The sequence below is a fragment of the Hoplias malabaricus genome, chromosome 10 (genome assembly GCF_029633855.1).
Source record: "Hoplias malabaricus isolate fHopMal1 chromosome 10, fHopMal1.hap1, whole genome shotgun sequence".
In the NCBI taxonomy this organism is placed as follows: domain Eukaryota; kingdom Metazoa; phylum Chordata; class Actinopteri; order Characiformes; family Erythrinidae; genus Hoplias; species Hoplias malabaricus.
Genome location: NC_089809.1, coordinates 39,771,339 through 39,792,887, shown reverse-complemented (window position 1 = coordinate 39,792,887; position 21,549 = coordinate 39,771,339). Strand labels below are relative to the sequence as shown.

At 46.4% G+C, this 21,549-nt stretch overlaps 1 protein-coding gene across 1 annotated transcript in view; it reads right to left on the bottom strand.

Annotated features, from left to right (window-relative positions):
• LOC136708723 (glycogen debranching enzyme-like) overlaps nt 1–21,549 on the bottom strand; it is a 48,141-nt gene that overhangs the window by 11,436 nt on the left and 15,156 nt on the right. The window contains exons 8-21 of the mRNA XM_066683479.1: nt 19,851–19,953; nt 19,662–19,759; nt 16,922–17,061; nt 14,573–14,760; nt 11,949–12,072; nt 10,739–10,902; nt 9,733–9,834; nt 9,308–9,463; nt 7,932–8,082; nt 6,755–6,879; nt 5,550–5,662; nt 3,216–3,350; nt 2,962–3,092; nt 1,568–1,704 (exon numbers count right to left, since the gene is read on the bottom strand). Coding sequence (XP_066539576.1) covers nt 1,568–1,704; nt 2,962–3,092; nt 3,216–3,350; nt 5,550–5,662; nt 6,755–6,879; nt 7,932–8,082; nt 9,308–9,463; nt 9,733–9,834; nt 10,739–10,902; nt 11,949–12,072; nt 14,573–14,760; nt 16,922–17,061; nt 19,662–19,759; nt 19,851–19,953 — 1,867 coding nt within the window. The remainder of the gene's footprint in view (nt 1–1,567; nt 1,705–2,961; nt 3,093–3,215; nt 3,351–5,549; nt 5,663–6,754; nt 6,880–7,931; nt 8,083–9,307; nt 9,464–9,732; nt 9,835–10,738; nt 10,903–11,948; nt 12,073–14,572; nt 14,761–16,921; nt 17,062–19,661; nt 19,760–19,850; nt 19,954–21,549) is intronic.

Here is a 21,549-nt window from a genome sequence, read left to right as displayed (position 1 = left end):
AAATAAGGACGGCACGATGGTGCAGCAGGTAGTGTCACAGTCACAGTCAGCTCCAGGGGCCTGAAGGAGTGTGGGTTCGATTCCCGCTCCTGGTGACTGTCTGTGAGGAGTGTGGTGTGTTCTCCCTGTGTCTGCGTGGGTTTCCTCTGGGTGACTGTCTGTGAGGAGTGTGGTGTGTTTTCCCTGTGTCTGCGTGGGTTTCCTCCTGGTGACTGTCTGTGAGGAGTGTGGTGTGTTCTCTCTGTGTCTGCGTGGGTTTCCTCCGGGTGACTGTCTGTGAGGAATGTGGTGTGTTCTCTCTGTGTCTGTGTGGGTTTCCTCCGGGTGACTGTCTGTGAGGAGTGTGGTGTGTTCTCTCTGTTTCTGCGTGGGTTTCCTCCCGGTGACTGTCTGTGAGGAATGTGGTGTGTTCTCTCTGTGTCTGTGTGGGTTTCCTCCGGGTGACTGTCTGTGAGGAGTGTGGTGTGTTCTCTCTGTTTCTGCGTGGGTTTCCTCCCGGTGACTGTCTGTGAGGAGTGTGGTGTGTTTTCCCTGTGTCTGTGTGGGTTTCCTCCTGGTGACTGTCTGTGAGGAGTGTGGTGTGTTCTCTCTGTGTCTGCGTGGGTTTCCTCCGGGTGACTGTCTGTGAGGAATGTGGTGTGTTCTCCCTGTGTCTGTGTGGGTTTCCTCCGGGTGCTCCAGTTTCCTCCCACAGTCCAAAAACACACGTTGGTAGGTGGATTGGTTACTCAAAATAAAGTGTCCATAGGTGTGAATGTGTGTGTGTGTGTCTGTGTTGCCCTGTGAAGGACTGACGCCCCCTCCAGGGTGTATTCCCGCCTTGCGCCCAATGATTCCAGGTAGGCTCTGGACCCACCGCGACCCTGAACTGGATAAGGGTTACAGATAATGAATGAATGAATGAAATTAAAAATAACATAAAAATGAAGTAGTGTGAAAACAACGAGTGAAGAATGTATTGGGCGCTGCATTCGTTATGAGCTCCATCAGGAAAAAGCACTGCAGAAGACTGTGAAGGATTTGTTCTGTTCTTGGGGACAATATTGTGTACAAAAGTATGTGTGAATTTGCGTTTAGACGATTCGTAACGAAAGTTGGGAATTTCCGTGTTAGAAATCATAAACCTATCCTATAAATACATGCTTGGGTTATTTTTTCTTGAATAAAATGACAATACTGATTTTTTTAATACGACACAACAGTTACCATAAAATGACAGAAGAATTTTGAATTAAAATTATGCACGACATAAAAACACTTAATTCTTTCTCCAAAGAGAAAACATTGGCTCTGTTTCACAATTCGGAAAACATCCGCTTTGCATACAACTCTTGAACGAGAAGATTTGGAGTGAGACCAAATTTATTCACATGGTTTGATCAGAATTTTATATTACAGTATTTTATCATTTCTATACAGTATTTTAGAATTTTATAAACAGTATATGAATTTAAAAAGCATTGGTGTGTATTCTAGTCTCACTGTACGCATCTGTTCACCACATTCCCGTGATGACTAATAAAGGCCCATATGAGGCATGAAAAAGTGCAAGTGGACTATGTCTTACCTCCCGCAGAGATCCACCTTTACTCATGAGCCGAGAGCTGATGTAGTCCAGCATCCAATCGCCCTGTCTCAGGTTGTCACAGAAAGGATGTCCCAGGTCATTCTTGGGGCGAATATCTGACAGCACTGATACAAAACCTGCACACACACAAAAGCCCTGGCTCTGTCAGTGGGAGCTTGCCAGTTAAAATCCCTACTGATGCCACAGCCGTCCGAGGCCAGGAGCTCAAGGGACATGGCCTCACTCTAGCTGCATTTCACTTCTGATTTCCACTTGCACTCGCCCACTTTCGCTGGCCACTGTGAAATGTGGGGTACCTGCGTTACACAAGTGGTCACTCAGTGCGAGGGGAGGAGGGGGCAACGAGGAGTGGGTTTTTCAGTTGGGACACACTTGTCCTCAGTAACAAACACAAACAGAATCTCGAAGAACAGATTTCTTTTGTGATTTGCACGTTAGGTTTGCTACGAACCCTCTACACTGTCCTATCAGTGATCGATCACAAGAGTTGAACATTAAATTGCTGTCATACAGCTACAGTGTCTTTGAAGAGTTTGGTGTGTTCTCCCTGTGTTCGCGTGGGTTTCCTCCGGGTGACTGTCTGTGAGGAGTGTGGTGTGTTCTCCCTGTGTCTGCGTGGGTTTCCTCCGGGTGACTGTCTGTGAGGAGTGTGGTGTGTTCTCCCTGTGTCTGCGTGGGTTTCCTCCGGGTGACTGTCTGTGAGGAGTGTGGTGTGTTCTCCCTGTGTCTTTGTGGGTTTCCTCCGGGTGACTGTCTGTGAGAAGTGTGGTGTGTTCTCCCTGTGTCTGCATGGGTTTCCTCCGGGTGACTGTCTGTGAGAAGTGTGGCATGTTCTCCCTGTGTCTGCATGGGTTTCCTCCGGGTGCTCCGGTTTCCTGAATGTGTGAGTGTGTGTCATTCTGCGAAAGACTGTTTTTGATATTTTAAGCATTGTGGAGGTTGTGGAAATTCGGCCAACATTGTTTTCACTGTTGCTGTGGAGATTTCATCACATCGCATTGCATTGTGGGAAAGTTCTAATTTTGAAGTGGACGTCTGGGGCTGATTTAGCACATTTCACTTCAGTTAAAGCAGTAAAAGTATTCCTCTGAGGGGAAGTGGCGTGTCGACGTGGGTGAGGGCAGTTTAAAACCAGAACTGAAACGCAGGGTCTCTCTGAGCAGGATATTAACAAACATATAGATAACTCGTAGCTTAAGTAACATTTCTGAGAACAGAGTGTTCTCCTCCAAGTGTATTAAGCTGTGTTGGTGGTGCTGTGTGATTGGAGAGATCTAGAGAGTGGGGAGAATATGCAATGACTACATTTCATTTGAAAATGAACTAAAAAATAATTTATTTCACCAAAAGGGCAGACAGTGTGTGTTGTGTACCTTGTAGTCCTCCGTACTTCAGAGTCATCCAGGACGGGATATTGTAGCATCCACCTCCATCGTCTTGCTCCTCAGCATCACAGCGGAACAGCAACATGTTCAGCTCGGCCAAGGACAGCTTAGACATCAGGCTTAGTGCAGAGGACACACAAAATACACTCGTCACAATCATGGTTCATTCAGCAAAGTTAACATATGGCAGCTGTGGAGTACAGAAAAAAAGCCTCTATCAAAAGAATATGTACAGCTCTTACAATTCCAGGGAAATCTTCAGAATTCCAGGGACACTGGGGTCTGTTAAACTGCCTGATTTATACAGACGGTTAAACTGAGAGAGCTGACTGCGCAGGAAGCCAACACTCTCCTGAGATTTTGGATCCAGACTCACTCTGTAACGGAACAAACAGAACAAGCAGACTGTTCTCATTAAGGTTGTATAGCCACAGGTTACATATGTATTTAAACTATGTATACGTGATCATTACACTGCTATGGACTGTACAATACAAAAGTGTCTTGATAATTTACAGCAATGTATCATATGAGGATAAATATTATTTTATTTCATTTTCCTTTCTCAGTTGTTTAACATGTTCCTCAGGGTTCAATTCTGGGTCCAGTATTATTTATTTGTTCGTGATTCTTATTCTGTAACTCCTTCATCCTGATCAGAGTTGTGGACAATTTCACACACTCCCCCAATCACTCACACCTGTGGACAGTTTGACACACTCACCCAGTCACTCACACACTCATCCAGTCACTCACACACTCACACCTGTGGACAGTTTCAGACACTCACCCAGTCACTCACACACTCACACCTGTGGACAGTTTGACACTCTCACCCAGTCACTCACACACTCACACCTGTGGACAGTTTCAGACACTCATCCAGTCACTCGCACTCACACTTGTGGACAGTTTCACACACTCACCCAGTCACTCACACACTCACACCTGTGGACAGTTTCAGACACTCACCCAATCACTCACACACTCACCCAGTCACTCACACACCCACCCAGTCACTCACACACTCACACCTGTGGACAGTGTCACACACTCACCCAGTCACTCACACACTCGCACCTGTGGACAGTTTCACACACTCACCCAGTCACTCACACACTCGCACCTGTGGACAGTTTCAGACACTCACCCAGTCACTCACACACTCGCACCTGTGGACAGTTTCACACACTCACCCAGTCACTCACACACTCGCACCTGTGGACAGATTCACACACTCACCCAGTCACTCACACACCCACCCAGTCACTCACACACTCACACCTGTGGACAGTTTCACACACTCACCCAGTTACTCACACACTCGCACCTGTGGACAGTTTCACACACTCACCCAGTCACTCACACACTCACACCTGTGGACAGTTTCACACACTCACCCAGTCACTCACACACTCGCACCTGTGGACAGTTTCACACACTCACCCAGTCACTCACACACTCACACCTGTGAACAGTTTCTCATACTCACCCAGTCACTCACACACTCACACCTGTGAACAGTTTCACACACTCACCCAGTCACTCACACACTCACACCTGTGGACAGTTTCACACACTCACACAGTCACTCACACACTCGCACCTGTGGACAGTTTCAGACACTCACACAGTCACTCACACACTCACACCTGTGGACAGTTTCACACACTCACCCAGTCACTCACACACTCACACCTGTGGACAGTTTCACACACTCACACAGTCACTCACACACTCACACCTGTGGACAGTTTCACACACTCACCCAGTCACTCACACACTCACCCAGTCACTCACACACTCACACCTGTGGACAGTTTCACACACTCACCCAGTCACTCACACACTCGCACCTGTGGACAGTTTCAGACACTCACACAGTCACTCACACACTCACACCTGTGGACAGTTTCACACACTCACCCAGTCACTCACACACTCACACCTGTGGACAGTTTCACACACTCACACAGTCACTCACACACTCACACCTGTGGACAGTTTCACACACTCACCCAGTCACTCACACACTCACCCAGTCACTCACACACTCACACCTGTGGACAGTTTCACACACTCACCCAGTCACTCACACACTCACACCTGTGGACAGTGTCACACACTCACCCACTCACTCCCTCAAACTTTTGTGTTTGTCTGGACTGTGGGAATAAAGTGGAGCCCCCAGAGGAAACCCAAACAGACACTCCTCACAGACAGTGACCAGAGGAGAGGAGCCCACCCAGGACACGGAGACCCTACAGCTGTGTGGCAGAGATACTCTGCAGCGCCCCCATGCTTCAGGTTCCCACCGATTAATGATATTTCTGAATGTGTAGCTGACTTAATATAATGCAAATGTTTAGTTTGTATTTACACATGCTTTCTCCATTTTAATTTCTGAAATATTAAACGCGTGAGTATGTTTTAAATCAGATTTGAAAAGTTCATACTGCTTCCGTTTAAACTTGTACCACATTGATCAGGCCATGTGAACATAAACTGGAGATGGATTCTGATTTTCAGAAGCATCAAGATGGTCAGTAGATTGTATCTGAGTTTCTGTGATTTACCTGAAAGCAATCACGCTGCCTGGAGTGAGTTGATCAAACACAACCTCCTGCACAAACTCACAGCTGCTGTTATCGGCGACATCTCCCTGTTTCACAATTCTACTGTCCTTAAGCTGCCAAACAAAAAGGAAAAAGGCCTCTGTCACATCACACAGTGGATTGTGGGTATTTCTGTTCTTTATCTGAAAAAGCCTAATGTCAGACAGTCACCCGAAGGAAACCCAAGCAGACACAGGGAAAACACACCACACTCCTCACAGACAGTCACCCGAAGGAAACCCACGCAGACACAGAGAGAACACACCACACTCCTCACAGACAGTCACCCAGAGGAAACCCAAGCAGACACAGGAAAAACACACCACACTCCTCACAGACAGTCACCCGAAGGACACCCACGCAGACACAGAGAGAACACACCACACTCCTCACAGACAGTCACCCGGAGAAAAGCCACACAGACATAGGGAGAACACACCAGACTCCTTACAGTCACCCGAGGAAACCCATGCAGACACAGGGAGAATACACCACACTCCTCATAGTCACAAGGAGGAAACCCACACAGACACAGGGAGAACACACCACACTCCTCACAGACAATCACCTGGAAGAAAACCCACGCAGACACAGGGAGAACACACCACACTCCTCAAAGACAGTCACAAGGAGGAAACCCATGCAGACACAGGGAAAACACACCACACTCCTCACAGACAGTCACCCGGAGGAAACCCACGCAGACACAGGGAGAACACACCACACTCCTCACAGACAGTCACCCGGAGCGGGAATCAAACCCACAACCTCCAGGTCCCTGGAGCTGTGACAGAGACACTACCTGCTGCTCCACCGTGCCGCCCTAAATACGTCATGTTTTGGTAATTTTTTTGTTGAATTAAATGACAATTGTTACCATAAGAGACTTTAGGAATGACACAATGCATTGAGTTTCTGACAAATCAAGCACAGCTACAGGTCACAGGTCCACACCTAAGATGCTGTTTACCTGTCAGTCATGACACATTAGAAATTTTCTGAGAAGTTACGATGGATTTTGGGACTCATTTGTCATAGATTTGATGTTTGTGATTTCTGAGTCACTGCAGTGTCATGTTGGCCTTGATTACGTGATGCTATCACTTCCAGCTGATGTAATACTTCTGCTGCGTCCAGTCACCCCCCGGTGGCCAGTTTCGTGTTACCTGGAGGTGTTCCCGGAGCTCCACTGTGTAGTCAGGCATGCCGTTAATGTACTTCTCATCTTTCACATATGAGCCAGCGTCTCTCTCCACCGTCCTCGCCTCCAGAATCACCTCCTCGATCTGACCTACGCAACAGAGGAGCACGGCATATCATCACTTTCACATTACAACCTCACGTCTACAAAACGGAAACAGTCAATACTTGCCCACTAATGTGTGCAGATAAGACATAGGGTATTAAACAGCACAGATAGCAGACACATTTGAACCTAATCACTTTATGGCACTGGCGAGGGCTGCATTGGCCGGATGTGGGCCAGCTGTCATGAGGTGGACTTTGACTTGTGTTATGGTACGTGTTGTGTGGGACAGACAAGGCCTAATGTTGAGTTGGCCCAGATTTTTTCCAAAACAAACCCTTAATATCCGGGCCAAATGATGTGGAGCTGTGGCTGAGTTGAGGCAGTCAGATTCACCATAAGTCAACACCATAGCCCAATGCCAAATGTGGGCCATAAGAGTGCAGCAGAATATGGGCAAAACATTCATTTCTAACTGGCAGACTAAGGTTATTATGCTTTAACTTTTTATTTTTTTTTATTCCTGCTCTGAGGCCTACACTTTAATTTTCTAATATATTCTATTCCTTTTATTTTCTATTTGAATGTTCTATATTGTCTTTTCTTTTATTGCACTTTGTTATTTATTTTAGTTTGTTTTATGTCTCATCTTAACTGCTTTAAATTGTTTTATTTATTTATTTTTAAATGTTTTATTCTTCTAGTGTAGTGTTGTGTAAAGCACTTGTGAGTTGTGACTGTGTACAAAAGGTGCTCTGTAAATAAACTTGCCTTACCTTGCTTTAACTTAGCAAACTCACAGTGTAATAAAGTCACATACGCGGTCGTGTAGTTAGAAAAGAACCTAGAAAAATCAAATGCTGTAATTTTTTGTTTTACTGCTACTGCTTATGAACTACATTGTTTTTTGTTACACATTTGTGGTCATCCCCCCAAAAGCTAATCTAATAAACTTGAGCTTTGCAGGTAACAGAGAGGAATTCTCCCAAGGGGAAATAAAAAGCCCAGCTGATAAATCATTATTAAAACCGGTGGATAGACATCTTTTGTTCTTTACACTTTAGACTTAAAGGATTTGTCTGTATTCGAGTGCTGACCTGGTATGAACATGGGGGACACTCTCTCTCTGTAGTTGTGGGTTTTGGGATTTTTGAAGGTGGTTCGTGACACAGTCAGCACAGAGCGGTGTGTGCTTGGACAGTGACGGGTTACTGCCACAGTATCTTCATCCAGCTGATCCACGTAGACCTAGAAACACACACACACACACACACACACACACACACACACACACACAGTTCTCATCTTCTTTCCACAAAAGAAAAGTGAGTACACCCCAGGTTTTCACTTTCTTTGTCTTTAAAATCTCTTGTGTTGTTTTCTCTGTGTGTTTAGGATCATAGTCATTCCTATGTCTCTATGTCTGAGGGTATGAATCAATTTGGAAACCACAACAGCGGCGGCGGTAACGTTAAGCGGTGTTTACTCATGGTGTATTGGCGTGTTGTTGTTGTTTGGGACTGAACACAGCTCCGTCATCAGTTCAGACAGATCAGTAGAGTTTGTTCCTTCCTTGTTGCAGCGTCCAGCTCTCGCTGGATTCTTTCGTCGGCCACCGATCCAAGGAGCGTTTGAACCTCTTCAAAAGACCACGGCGTCATTTTACGAGCTGCCGTCGTGAGTCGGATGTGTGTTTTATGATCCTCCAGTGTCATCTTTGCACCACTGGTCACTGATAATGTGGCTCTTTAGGAAGCTTTTCAGACAATTCCTTGACATGATGTCACATCATGTGTCTGTTTTCCCCACTGCTCTTGCACATGGTTCTGTTTATTATTGTTCCTGTCTCGGCCCTAGTCATGCCTTTGCTCCGCCCTCTCGTCAGTGTCTCCTTTGTAGTCCTGCCCTCTCGTTATCAGTCCCAGGTGTTCCTTGTCAATGCACTGTGTATATAGTCTCTTGGTTTCAGTGCTCCCTTGTCAGTTCTTGTGTGTTTCTGTGACTCCGTGTATTTCTGTTAACATATATCTACCCCGGTTCAAGGTTGTTTCCTGTCTGCCCTTGTTTAATCTTTAGTTCAGTCTTCTCTTTATTCAATCCGTCTTGCCTGTTTTTGTAATAAAGTATTCCTTGTGTTTACGTCCACCTCCTTGTCTTCTCCTGCCCGACCGTGACACATGAGGACATATTATGGAGTTCACTTATGAGACTAAAACAGGAATACGCTTGAATTGTTTTGCAAAATGACAGACAGAAAACAGGAAACTGCATCACAGATGCACTCTCTTTTGTTCCAAAGTGATTTTACAATGGGGTCTAAAATGTAAATATATTATCTAAACTCTTTTTTGTTTTTTTTTAATTAAAATGAAAGCATGTATTGTGTTCTCTAAATTATATCGTATGTCATCATTTGCTTTTATATATTCAGTGATGCTGAATCAAATTTTTTCACTGGTGGTATCATGCAGACCTGAGTGAAGCCTTTCTCTGCCAGCTCCTTGTGGAGCCTGTTGAGGGCCTCCTTCCCTGCCATGATGCCTGAGTGGAGGTTCACCTCCCCGGGAGAAGAGAGTGAGGCTCCTGCATTCCACTTGGTGTACAGACGCTCCTCCTTGACCACAGAAACCTGGGACAAACAATCCAGGTGGAAAAGAAGTTAAGTACCTGAGAAAATGTTGCCACACTAAAGGCTAACATAGCGTGACTCAGTGGAGCTGATCAGGTGGCCTGAGCTTTTACAGTGCATTTTATATATATAGGGATATATTCTAAGAAACATTTCTCCAGAACCCCCCCCCCTCATACACACACACACATAATAAATGTTTTCAAACTTATTCATACACCCAATAGTAGGCTATTTCAAACACAGCCTGAATCTGTTGTGCTGTTTACCTGGTGAGGCACAAGCTCATCGTATCCTCTAGTGCTGCCTGTGGCACAGCAGGCCATGGACACGATGGCAGAGCTCGGGAGGCAATCGTTAACCGAGCGAACCTGTAACACACAAAGAGTAAACACTCTTCACATAGAAAAATAAAAATAAGTGAATGCAAAGTACGCCCAAACTCAGTGACACAGTCAAACACTCATCGTGCATGCATGAACATGTAGATAACAGCAAGTATTAGGGTTGGGTAGTATAACGATAATGCCATACATCATGGTATTTTTAAAAATGACCGTGGTGTGGTGTGTCAGATATCTGCTGTGTACCTTAATGTACAAGGTTATAAAGTTCAATTATGTGCATTTAAGAGAGCCACAGGAAGGAGGCACAGAGGGAGCGCACTGACTGGTGATGGCTCAGTCTGAAAACGGGTGGGAAGAGAAACACAAGCCCAGTAGCCCACTGCAGTTGTGAGTTTAGCGCTGAGGTTGGGTTAAAAGAGAGAGGGCTGATGCTGAAAACAGACAAAATACTTAGAAGAATCTTCACTTGACTATGAGGCTTTATCTCTAAATGTGTGTGATTTGAGCCTCTGTTCGCTGGAAAATCATCTGCTGTGGTGTGTGCTAAACCACAAGTGCCTGTTAGCGCCAGCTGTGCTTCTAAACTGTGTAGAACCGTCTTATTTCACTTGTTTTCTAACTTTTCAATTCCTCCAGCACCAGTCTTTTCACCAAATTTGCTCTCTCTCAGAAATTTGCTCTCTTTGTTATCGTCATGTGTGTCGGTGTGCACTGTCAGGCTGTGCTGAGATGAACTGCACAGCGCCAAAAACCCTTCACTCGGCACACACTGACAGATATGAGGCTTATGCAGTCCGACAGTGCACCCCCCAGCCCCTCCACCTGGGTAATACTCTATTCTGTGATAATATTCGGAGACAGTATGAAAAATGTGGATTCCACCCATCACTAGCAAGTATACAAGCATTCAGCCAACGCCCGGACGGACCTGGATGGGACACTCATTGTCATGAGTAACGTCCATGAACAAGGCGTGTGCTATGCCTGGAACTAAAGGCCTGAGGTTGGGCTGAACGAAGGAGCCCACGGGTTCTCCACCAAAGCGGTACACCAGCCTGCCTTCCTCATGACTGTCCCCTGCACTCATGGCCTCTAGAGTAAAGGAGAAAAATAGTACAGGTCAGTTTATGTTATTAGTAATTCAGTCAGATACCCAATGAACCTGACGCAGGTATTTACATGAGGTGAGGTGCAGATGCACATGTACATTATAAGGTCTACAAGTGGGTAATGTATAAACCATCCTTATACATTAAAGGGACACTAGGTAATATTTTCACCTTAAAACTCCAGCTTCAAAATAACTGTGATGCTCCACTGAGGTATAACAGGGAGAAGAGAGCTTCTGACGTTGCTGCTCCGTGGTCAGCACCGCAGAAACTGCACTATGTAACTTTTGGGGGAGGGTAGGACAACCCCCCTTGCCCCACACACATACCCACCCACACACACACACACCCCTCTGATTTCAGGACAGTGCTGTAAAAGTGAATTATACTTTACAAAGCCCTGGAGCAAAAAGGCCAATCTTACCTAGTGTTCCTTTAAGACGAAAACACCCTATTGTGGATACAAACATGCAAAGCTTGTCCACTGACAATCCTGATACTAAATGGGATGCTGTAGAGCAGCTGCACATGATGCTCAACGTATAATGTGTGTGTTTGTGTGTTGGGGGGGGGGGGGGTGGAGTGGGGGTGCTGCAGGAAATTTGGGAGCCACCTTAATGCGTAATTTCTGAGAATAATGATAATAACTGCTGAGAATTTACAATATAAAATATAAATTATTGCTGAGCATTGTTTTGTTCTCTGTTTCTCTTCAATGCTCCCATTGAAGAGATCAGTGTTGTTGTCCATCCATCTGTCCATCTTTCTCGCTCCCCTCACACACACACAGAGCTAGGCATGCAAGGTTAAAGCAGCCATGGTAATGGAGGGAACAGAGCGAAACGGTGGAGTAATTCACAGGGCACGCAAAGAGCGTTACTAAGAGGGTGGGCAAGAAGGAAAGAGGTATTCAAATAGCAGGCTTCAGTGGGAATGGCAGGTGAAAGCATGATGTCCGTATATGGAAATGATAAAGTGAAATGGTAAAGTGAAGAGCACATTCAGCACAAAGCACAGGTCTGTGATTACCTCTGATCAGACTGGTTATCCCCAGGCGATTTACAAATGTGTTGTCAATCTGCTCGCTTCCTGTAAAAAGCTCAGCTATCACGTACAGATTGGGCCTGACCTGTCGGGCAGCGGCCAGCATCGCCTACAACAAAATATACAACAGATAATGAGATTTCATTGAAGTAGGGTTCACAGTCTAACGCTCCAAACCCTGCAGACGGGTCGCTTTACTCAGATACCGCCTTCAATGCCCCTAAAGTCGGAGACCACACCTTCAAACTCCAGTCTTCAGCCTCAGACTTATTCAGTGATGATGTCATTACTTTGTTTTGTTTTGTTTTTTAGTTTATTTCCTTTTCTCAGTCACAGCTTCTCTAGTACAAGCTCCATATCCTTTCAGACCCACAGCACCTCCCCTAAGCCAACTGAGGTGTTTTGTTTCTGTTGAAGGATTGACAGAAACAGCTGTGGATATTTACAGTCTGAGTCAAGCCTGATTTGCGCCTCTGTTTTTTTAACAGTTTTGATTGTCTACGATTTCCTTTGTGGCTGTCCCTGATTAATAATGACTTCCTGAGCATGAAAGAGACCTCAGACCTCTGAAAGTGATGGAGCAGGAGCTTGAGACCCCAGCCTGAAGCCCAGGACAGACGTGCATGCCCGTGCCTCGCACAAGGAAGCCGATCCTGCAGTGGAGAAAGCCACATGCACCCTCAGAATGATCGCCTACTAAGACTGTGTCTCTGAGCGAAGCCCAGGTCAAGGAGAGGAAAGGTGGATGGCCGCTGCTGCATTGCAACAAGGCCCATGTCTATGAGAAGTTCTAGAAAGCTCTGCACATCTGGGAACTCCACTGCTCAACATTCCAATCCCCTCCTGGGAAAAGTAAAGTCACATTCATGACTCAGAGGTTGGGGTCGAGTCTATTTCTGGGATAAACTATAGCACTCTTTAGGTGGTCGTCATAGAGAAATTCCTTCATGTATTTCCCTGAAATTACAGGCAATGGATGAATGAATGAATGAATGAATGAATGAATGAATAATCCCGCTGTATTACACGTAATGTCGCCCTACATGATGGCCTCCTTGTCCAAACTGAAACTGGACAGGTAAAGACTGTAAAATGTAATTATACAGGGTGGGCCATTTATATGGATACACCTTAATAAAATGGGAATGGTTGGTGATATTAACTTCCTGTTTGTGGCACATTAGTATATGGGAGGGGGAAAACTTTTCAAGGTGGGTGGTGACTGAGGTGGCCATTTTGAAGTCGGCCATTTTGGATCCAACTTTTGTATTTTCAATGGGAAGAGGGTCATGTGACACATCAAACTTATTGGGAATTTCACAAGAAAAACAATGGCGTGATTGGTTTTAACGTAACTTTATTCTTTCATGAGTTATTTACAAGTTTCTGACCACTTATAAAATGCTTTCAAAGTGCTGCCCATTGTGTTGGATTGTCAATGAAACCCTCTTCTCCCACTCTTCACACACTGATAGCAACACTGCAGGAGAGATGCTAGCACAGGTTTCCAGTATCCGTAGTTTCAGGTGCTGCACGTCTCGTATCTTCACAGCATAGACAATTGCCTTCAGATGACCCCAAAGATAAAAGTCTAAGGGGGTCAGATCGGGAGACCTTGGGGACCATTCAACTGGCCCACGACGACGACCAATCCACTTTCCGGGAAACTGTTCATCTAGGAACGCTCGGACCTGGCACCCATAATGTGGTGGTGCACCATCTTGCTGGAAAAACTGGCCTTGAGGTTTCCACTGATGAAAAATGATCCCACTATCTTTGTACCCCATATACCACACCATACCATCAAGATGTTTCTTGTGAAATTCCCAATAAGTTTGATGTGTCACATGACCCTCTTCCCATTGAAAAAACAAAAGTTGGATCCAAAATGGCCAAAAACCACCCATCTTGAAATGTTTTCCCCACTCCCATATACTAATGTGCCACAAACAGGAAGTTAATATCACCAACCATTCCCATTTTATTTAGGTGTATCCATTTAAATGGCCCACTCTGTAGATATAATTTAATGGCACTCAAATGTGGGGCTTGACACTACACCCTGAACATAAAGAAGATTCAAAGCTCTAAATATAACACAGCTTCTTTGTGGTGCTCCCACTGTGGACTTTAAAGCATGCACCATCTCCATAGATAAACATTAAAGCCCATGGTACACTCTGGAGCAGCTGCACTTGACTACAGTCATCATGCTCAATGCCAATCATCAACAAGAGAGGCATAGTGTCATCAACATTTGGCTGTCTTTGGAGTAAAGGCTCTCCATTTAATATCACTGGGAAGAGATAGAGTGGTGTTTGAGCTCTAGATCCTATCATCCTTCACAGATGAATGCCATCAAATCCTCACAGCAATGTAAAATAAATTGTAAAGCCTTCTTAGAAAATCAAAAGCTGTTACTGAATCAAAGAGGGATTAACTATCTATTAATGACAATGAAATCAGAAGAAATTTGTATGAGCACTTGTCTAAAAACTTTTGGCCATAAGTCAGAGGATACCTCCTATGCCCAGAACTACGGGTGATATGTGTAGTAGATATAGAGTATCTCATTAACCAGATAAAAGTCAGAGTGTCACTGTTGTTACCTCAGCTACGTGTAAAGGTGTGGAGTGGCAGTTGTCCAGCCGAACGCCACAGAAGTGTTTGGCTGTGATCTCTGTGTATTTCTTCATATGTGCCCACAGATAAGGACAGTCCTCGGGTTTACTGCCGTAGCGAAGCTTCACACTGTCTTCCCAACACACCAGCTCTCTCCTCAGGTAAACATTAGAGCCTAGGGACCGAAGGAGAGACAGAGGAGACCCAGGTTATTCTGGTGAAAACTCAATGGCAAATTGTACTGATAAGGCTTTACATATGGATATATAAGGCATGATTTAGCACACATGGTACTTTATAATGTTGTCATAACTGCTTTTATAAGTACTTAATTTATAAAACAAGTGTGTGAGACATTGTAAAATCAGGCTCCACTATGCAGCATAATACAAGATTGTCACCCGGAGGAAACCCACGCAGAAACAGGGAGAACGCACCACACTCCTCACAGACAGTCACCCGGAGGAAACCCATGCAGACACAGAGAGAACACACCACACTCCTCACAGACAGTCACCCGAAGGAAACCCACGCAGATACAGGGAGAACACACCACACTCCTCACAATCAGTCACCCGGAGTGGGAATCAAACCCACGCAGACACAGGGAGAACACACCACACTCCTCACAGACAGTCACCCGGAGGAAACCCATGCAGACACAGGGAGAACACACCATGCTCCTCACAGACAGTCACCCGAAGGAAACCCACGCAGATACAGGGAGAACACACCACACTCCTCACAATCAGTCACCCGGAGTGGGAATCAAACCCACGCAGACACAGGGAGAACACACCACACTCCTCACAGACAGTCACCCGGAGGAAACCCACGCAGACACAGGGAGAACACACCACACTCCTCACAGACAGTCACCCGGAGGAAACCCATGCAGACACAGGGAGAACACACCATGCTCCTCACAGACAGTCACCCGAAGGAAACCCACGCAGATACAGGGAGAACACACCACACTCCTCACAATCAGTCACCCGGAGTGGGAATCAAACCCACGCAGACACAGGGAGAACACACCACACTCCTCACAGACAGTCACCCGGAGGAAACCCACGCAGACACAGGGAGAACACACCACACTCCTCACAGACAGTCACCCGGAGGAAACCCATGCAGACACAGGGAGAACACACCATGCTCCTCACAGACAGTCACCCGGAGGAAACCCACGCAGACACAGAGAGAACACACCCCACTCCTCACAGACAGTCACCCGGAGGAAACCCATGCAGACACAGGGAGAACACTACTATTATTTTAAAAACTGTAATGTAATGAAAAGCCATTATAATTATAAGAACTAATAAGCCATTATATATATGATTAAGCTAGGCATTTTATATCATGTAATCCATATAAGCTCTCTGCAATACACCCAGTGATTCAGGAAGGGTGTGGACACACCGCGACCCTGAACAGGAGGATGCAGTAACAGAAGGTGAATGAATTAATGTAATCCCTGTAACACATAGTAAACACATCATATTAAAGAGGAAACACTGTGAAAAAAATCACTTGCTCAGTGCATGTTCACATTAATGTGTGGATCTGGAGTCCAATAACTCACACTGTAAAATGACCCCCTGACAGTTTTCTGTGTGCTGGCTAAGTCTGAGAACATGGGCTTAATTGAGCCGTTCTGATTCTGCTTCACTTCTGACGTCAAGTGCAGAGACTTTAGAATTGCCCCACCCCCTTGTCTGAGTCTGTCCAATCACAGCGCTGGACCCGTGTCCAGAGAAAACGAGAACGGAGAAGAAAGAGAACCGAGCGAAAACGGCTAAAAACCAGAGCTTCTGCTCCTCGCTCCTCACTGCTGTGCGCTCGGGGTCGGGGTGAATAGCGAGCGGCTCATTATCATTTAAAGGAACAGGTGCTGAAAGCGGGCGTTCTGAACAGGGGCTGTTTACACAGGGGGAGAACACTGCTGTGGGGCTCGTGGGGTTTGGACCGAAGCAGGTCACAGACGCTTCATTAAGAAACAGAACTGTGCTCTGTCCTCTTTAAGCAGCATTAATACAGGATTCAAATAAGTGAATGCCACACAGCTGTTACACAGGACAAGATGTAAAACATCATATTCCAGTCGATTAGAGCTTCACATAAGGCCCAGCCCACTCTCTTCCTCCCTGCAACCACAGCATTTCTATTATCATCCATCACTGAACATTGTAATTCTACACCTAACCCCTAGGGTTGCTGTGGCCGTGTATGACCTGATCAGCAGGAAAGATGTTTTAAAATATAACCATTTCATTCATGTATCTTTAACAAATTGTTTTAATATTATTGTAAACACTGATGCTGCAGCTCACCTGGTTCTGCAAAGTTCCTGAGAGGATTATCCCCCATCACCCATCCGTTGTGGGCCAGGAAATGACACGCCTCCTCAGGTCTCTGCAGCAGCTTCTCTTCCTCCTCCAGGGGCATGTCCTCAAATGGGAATGTGAAATATCTGCAATGGAAGGAATTTAATGTAATGATACCAAGGGTGGCGGCACGGTGGCGCAGCAGGTAGTGTCGCAGTCACACAGCTCCAGGGGCCTGGAGGTTGTGGGTTCGATTCCAGCTCCGGGTGACTGTCTGTGAGGAGTTGGTGTGTTCTCCCTGTGTCTGCGTGGGTTTCCTCCGGGTGCTCCGGTTTCCTCCCACAGTCCAAAAACACACGTTGCAGGTGGATTGGTGACTCGAAAGTGTCCGTAGGTGTGAATGTGTGTGTGTCTGTGTTGCCCTGTGAAGGACTGGCGTCCCCTCCAGGGTGTATTCCCGCCTTGCGCCCGATGATTCCAGGTAGGCTCTGGACCCCCCGCGACCCTGAATTGGATAAGCGGTTACAGATAATGGATGGATGGATGGATACCAAGGGTCCTAGGCGGTAATATGGAAGTTTGGCCGGTCTGGGGAAATGGCGGCCTCTCCAGTGCAAAAATATAATGACACAAAAAGTGAGGAAGAACATTTTGTAGAGGGTTGTGCTGCACTGAGCAGATTAATCTGATGATAAGTTATAATTATCTCTTATTAAATATAAACAGATCAGAATTTAGCGAAGCAGATTTAGAACAAAAATTTTGAATATACTTTTTATTTATTTTAAGAATAAAATTCTCTCTCTCTCTGTCTGTCTCTCTCTCCCTCTCTCTCTCTCTCTCTCTCTCTCTCTCTCTCTCTCTCTCTCTCTCTCTCTCTCTCTCTCTGTCTCCTCTCTGTCTCTCTCTGTCTCTCTCCCTCTGTCCATTTGCTAAGTTTCCACATTACAAATCAAATCAAATCAAAGTTAGCCTAATTTTAGTCATGTATTTTTAAATGTTTTACTATTTCAGAGATATAATTTTTTACTAACTTTCATAAACAAACACATACAAAATGTGCAACATTTATAAACACAAAATAGAAAAAAATATGGAACAAATATGGCAACATTCTTTTTTTCAAATATACATTTTGCATTTATACAACATCAAAATTTTAAGTTCAAAGTCACTCGCAAACCGAGACTGAGTCGACTCCAAGAGATTCAACTCTATGAATCTATCCATCCATCCATTATCTGTAATATCTTATCCAATTTAGGGTCGCGGGGGGTCCAGAGGCTACCTGGAATCATCGGGCGCAAGGTGGGAATACACCCTGGAGGGCAACACAGACACACACACATTCACTCACACCTACGGACACTTTCGAGTCGCCAATCCACCTGCAACCTGTGGTTTTGGAGCACCCGGAGGAAACCCACGCGGACACGGGGAGAACACACCACACTCCTCACAGACAGTCACCCGGAGGAAACCCACGCAGACACAGGGAAAACACACCACACTCCTCACAGACAGTTACCCGGAGGAAACCCACGCAGACACAGAGAGAACACACCACACTCCTCACAGACAGTCACCCGGAGGAAACCCACGCAGACACAGAGAGAACACACCACACTCCTCACAGACAGTCACCCGGAGCGGGAATCGAATCCACAACCTCCAGGCCCCTGGAGCTGTGTGACTGCGACACTACCTGCTGCGCCACCGTGCCGCCCGGAACTCTATGAATCATTGGCGAATATTTGATACCAGCGACTCCCAGTAACTCGAAGAGACGATTCTTTGAGAGTTGATTCCTCTTCAATAAAACTCATGCCATTCTAAACCAAAAACCCTTTACGCATCTAAAGTAAAACCCTCTTTCTTCCCCATAATCATGCAACGTAAAAGAAGAAGCTGAGGTGTGTAAAATGATTTTAGTGTGGGTCACAGTCACCTGAGCAGCATCTCTGTGCAGAGAGTGAGATCAGAATTAACAAGTCATTAATCCCTTTTAAAGGCATGGTGGTGCAGCAGGTAGGTGTCGCAGTCACACAGCTCCAGCGGCCTGGAGGTTGTGGGTTCGATTCCCGTTCCGGGTGACTGTCTGTGAGGAGTGTGGTGTGTTCTCTCTGTGTCTGCGTGGGTTTCCTCCGGGTAACTGTCTGTGAGGAGTGTGGTGTGTTTTCCCTGTGTCTGCGTGGGTTTCCTCCGGGTAACTGTCTGTGAGGAGTGTGGTGTGTTTTCCCTGTGTCTGCGTGGGTTTCCTCCGGGTGACTGTCTGTGAGGAGTGTGGTGTGTTCTCTCTGTGTCTGCGTGGGTTGGTGGATTGGCGACTCAAAAGTGTCCCTAGGTGTGAGTGACTGTGTGTGTCTGTGTCGCCCTGTGAAGGACTGGCGCCCCCTCCAGGGTGTATAGATAAAGAATGAATGAATAATCCCTTTCACATTATCATTTCGTTTTTATTCATTGATGAAACATTGCAAAAATTTTGTCATAGTTCTCCTCTTCAAATGACTGTTTTTATTTAGTTCTTGTTTTTATTGTGAAAAATAGGTCAAATAGGTAACTAATATTTTTCATCAGAGCTTTGTTTACGAAATTAACCTTGCACAGGTATGAATCGGGAACTACTTTATGAGCATGTGGTATTAAAACAAAATATACAATCGTCAGCTCTGACTGCTGAGAGACTATTAAAGGCTTTATAGAGCGACTGGCAGCAGTTTGTAGGTAAAGAAGTATAAGCACTTACCTCGACACTAAAGGGTGTTTTCTGGTGACAGCTCCTAGTTTAGGACCATTGTCTGCAAGCCGCTCGTACTGCACAGTTCTCATGATGCAGTTCAAAGCCTAGGCGTAAAAGCCAGTACATGAGTCAGGAAATGAGGGATGCTCTATGAAGTTAAAGACTGTAGAAGTGCAGAACTGACATGGAGCAGACCTGTTCATGATGACCCTGCATTTTATTATAGCACTCAGCGTTTAGCTCCTCCAGACTCTTCCTAAACCAGTCACAGCACACCTGGATCGCTGCAGGTCCGTCCCTGTGAATTATAGAGTACTCCAGCATGAAATATATTTTTGTCAATACTTAATTTAAGCATTGCAAACTCAAGCCTCCTTGAGTTTTTGAATGTCGCAGTCACACATCTCCAGGGTCCTGGAGTTTGTGGGTTCGAGTCCTACTCCGGGTGACTGTCTGTGAGGAGTGTGGTGTGTTCTCCTTGTGTCTGCGAGGGTTTCCTCCGGGTGACTGTCTGTGAGGAGTGTGGTGTGTTCTCCCTGTGTCTGCGTGGGTTTCCTCCGGGTGACTGTCTGTGAGGAGTGTGGTGTGTTCTCCCTGTGTCTGCATGGGTTTCCTCCAGGTGACTGTCTGTGAGGAGTGTGGTGTGTTCTCCCTGTGTCTGCGTGGGTTTCCTCCGGGTGACTGTCTGTGAAGAGTGTGGTGTGTTCTCCCTGTGTCTGCGTGGGTTTCCTCCGGGTGACTGTCTGTGAGGAGTGTGGTGTGTTCTCCCTGTGTCTGCGTGGGTTTCCTCCAGGTGACTGTCTGTGAGGAGTGTGGTGTGTTCTCCCTGTGTCTGCGTGGGTTTCCTCCGGGTGACTGTCTGTGAGGAGTGTGGTGTGTTCTCCCTGTGTCTGCGTGGGTTTCATCTGGGTGACTGTCTGTGAGGAGTGTGGTGTGTTCTCCCTGTGTCTGCATGGGTTTCCTCCTTGTGACTGTCTTTGAGGAGTGTGGTGTGTTCTCCCTGTGTCTGCGTGGGTTTCCTCCGGGTGACTGTCTGTGAGGAGTGTGGTGTGTTCTCCCTGTGTCTGCGTGGGTTTCCTCTGGGTGACTGTCTGTGAAGAGAGTGGTGTGTTCTCCCTGTGTCTGCGTGGGTTTCCTCCGGGTGACTGTCTGTGAGGAGTGTGGTGTGTTCTCCCTGTGTCTGCGTGGGTTTCCTCCAGGTGACTGTCTGTGAGAAATGTGGTGTGTTCTCCCTGTGTCTGTGTGGGTTTTCTCTGGGTGACTGTCTGTGAGGAGTGTGGTGTGTTCTCCCTGTGTCTGCGTGGGTTTCCTCTTGGTGACTGTCTGTGAGGAGTGTGGTGTGTTCTCCCTGTGTCTGCGTGGGTTTCCTCTGGGTGACTGTCTGTGAGGAGTGTGGTGTGTTTTCCTTGTGACTGCGTGGGTTTCCTCTGGGTGACTGTCTGTGAAGAGTGTGGTGTGTTCTCCTTGTGTCTGTGTGGGTTTCCTCTGGGTGACTGTCTGTGAGGAGTGTGGTGTGTTTTCCCTGTGTCTGCATGGGTTTCCTCCAGGTGACTGTTTGTGAGGAGTGTGGTTTGTTCTCCCTGTGTCTGCGTGGGTTTCCTCCAGGTGACTGTCTGTGAGGAGTGTGGTGTGTTCTCCCTGTGTCTGCGTGGGTTTCCTCTGTGTGACTTTCTGTGAGGAGTGCGGTTTGTTCTCCCTGTGTCTGCTTGGGTTTCCTCCGGGTGACTGTCTGTGAGGAGTGCGGTGTGTTCTCCCTGTGTCTGTGTGGGTTTCCTCAGGGTGACTATCTGTGAGGAGTGCGGTGTGTTCTCTCTGTGTCTGCGTGGGTTTCCTCCGGGTGACTGTCTGTGAGAAGTGTTGTGTGTTCTCCCTGTGTCTGCGTGGGTTTCCTCCG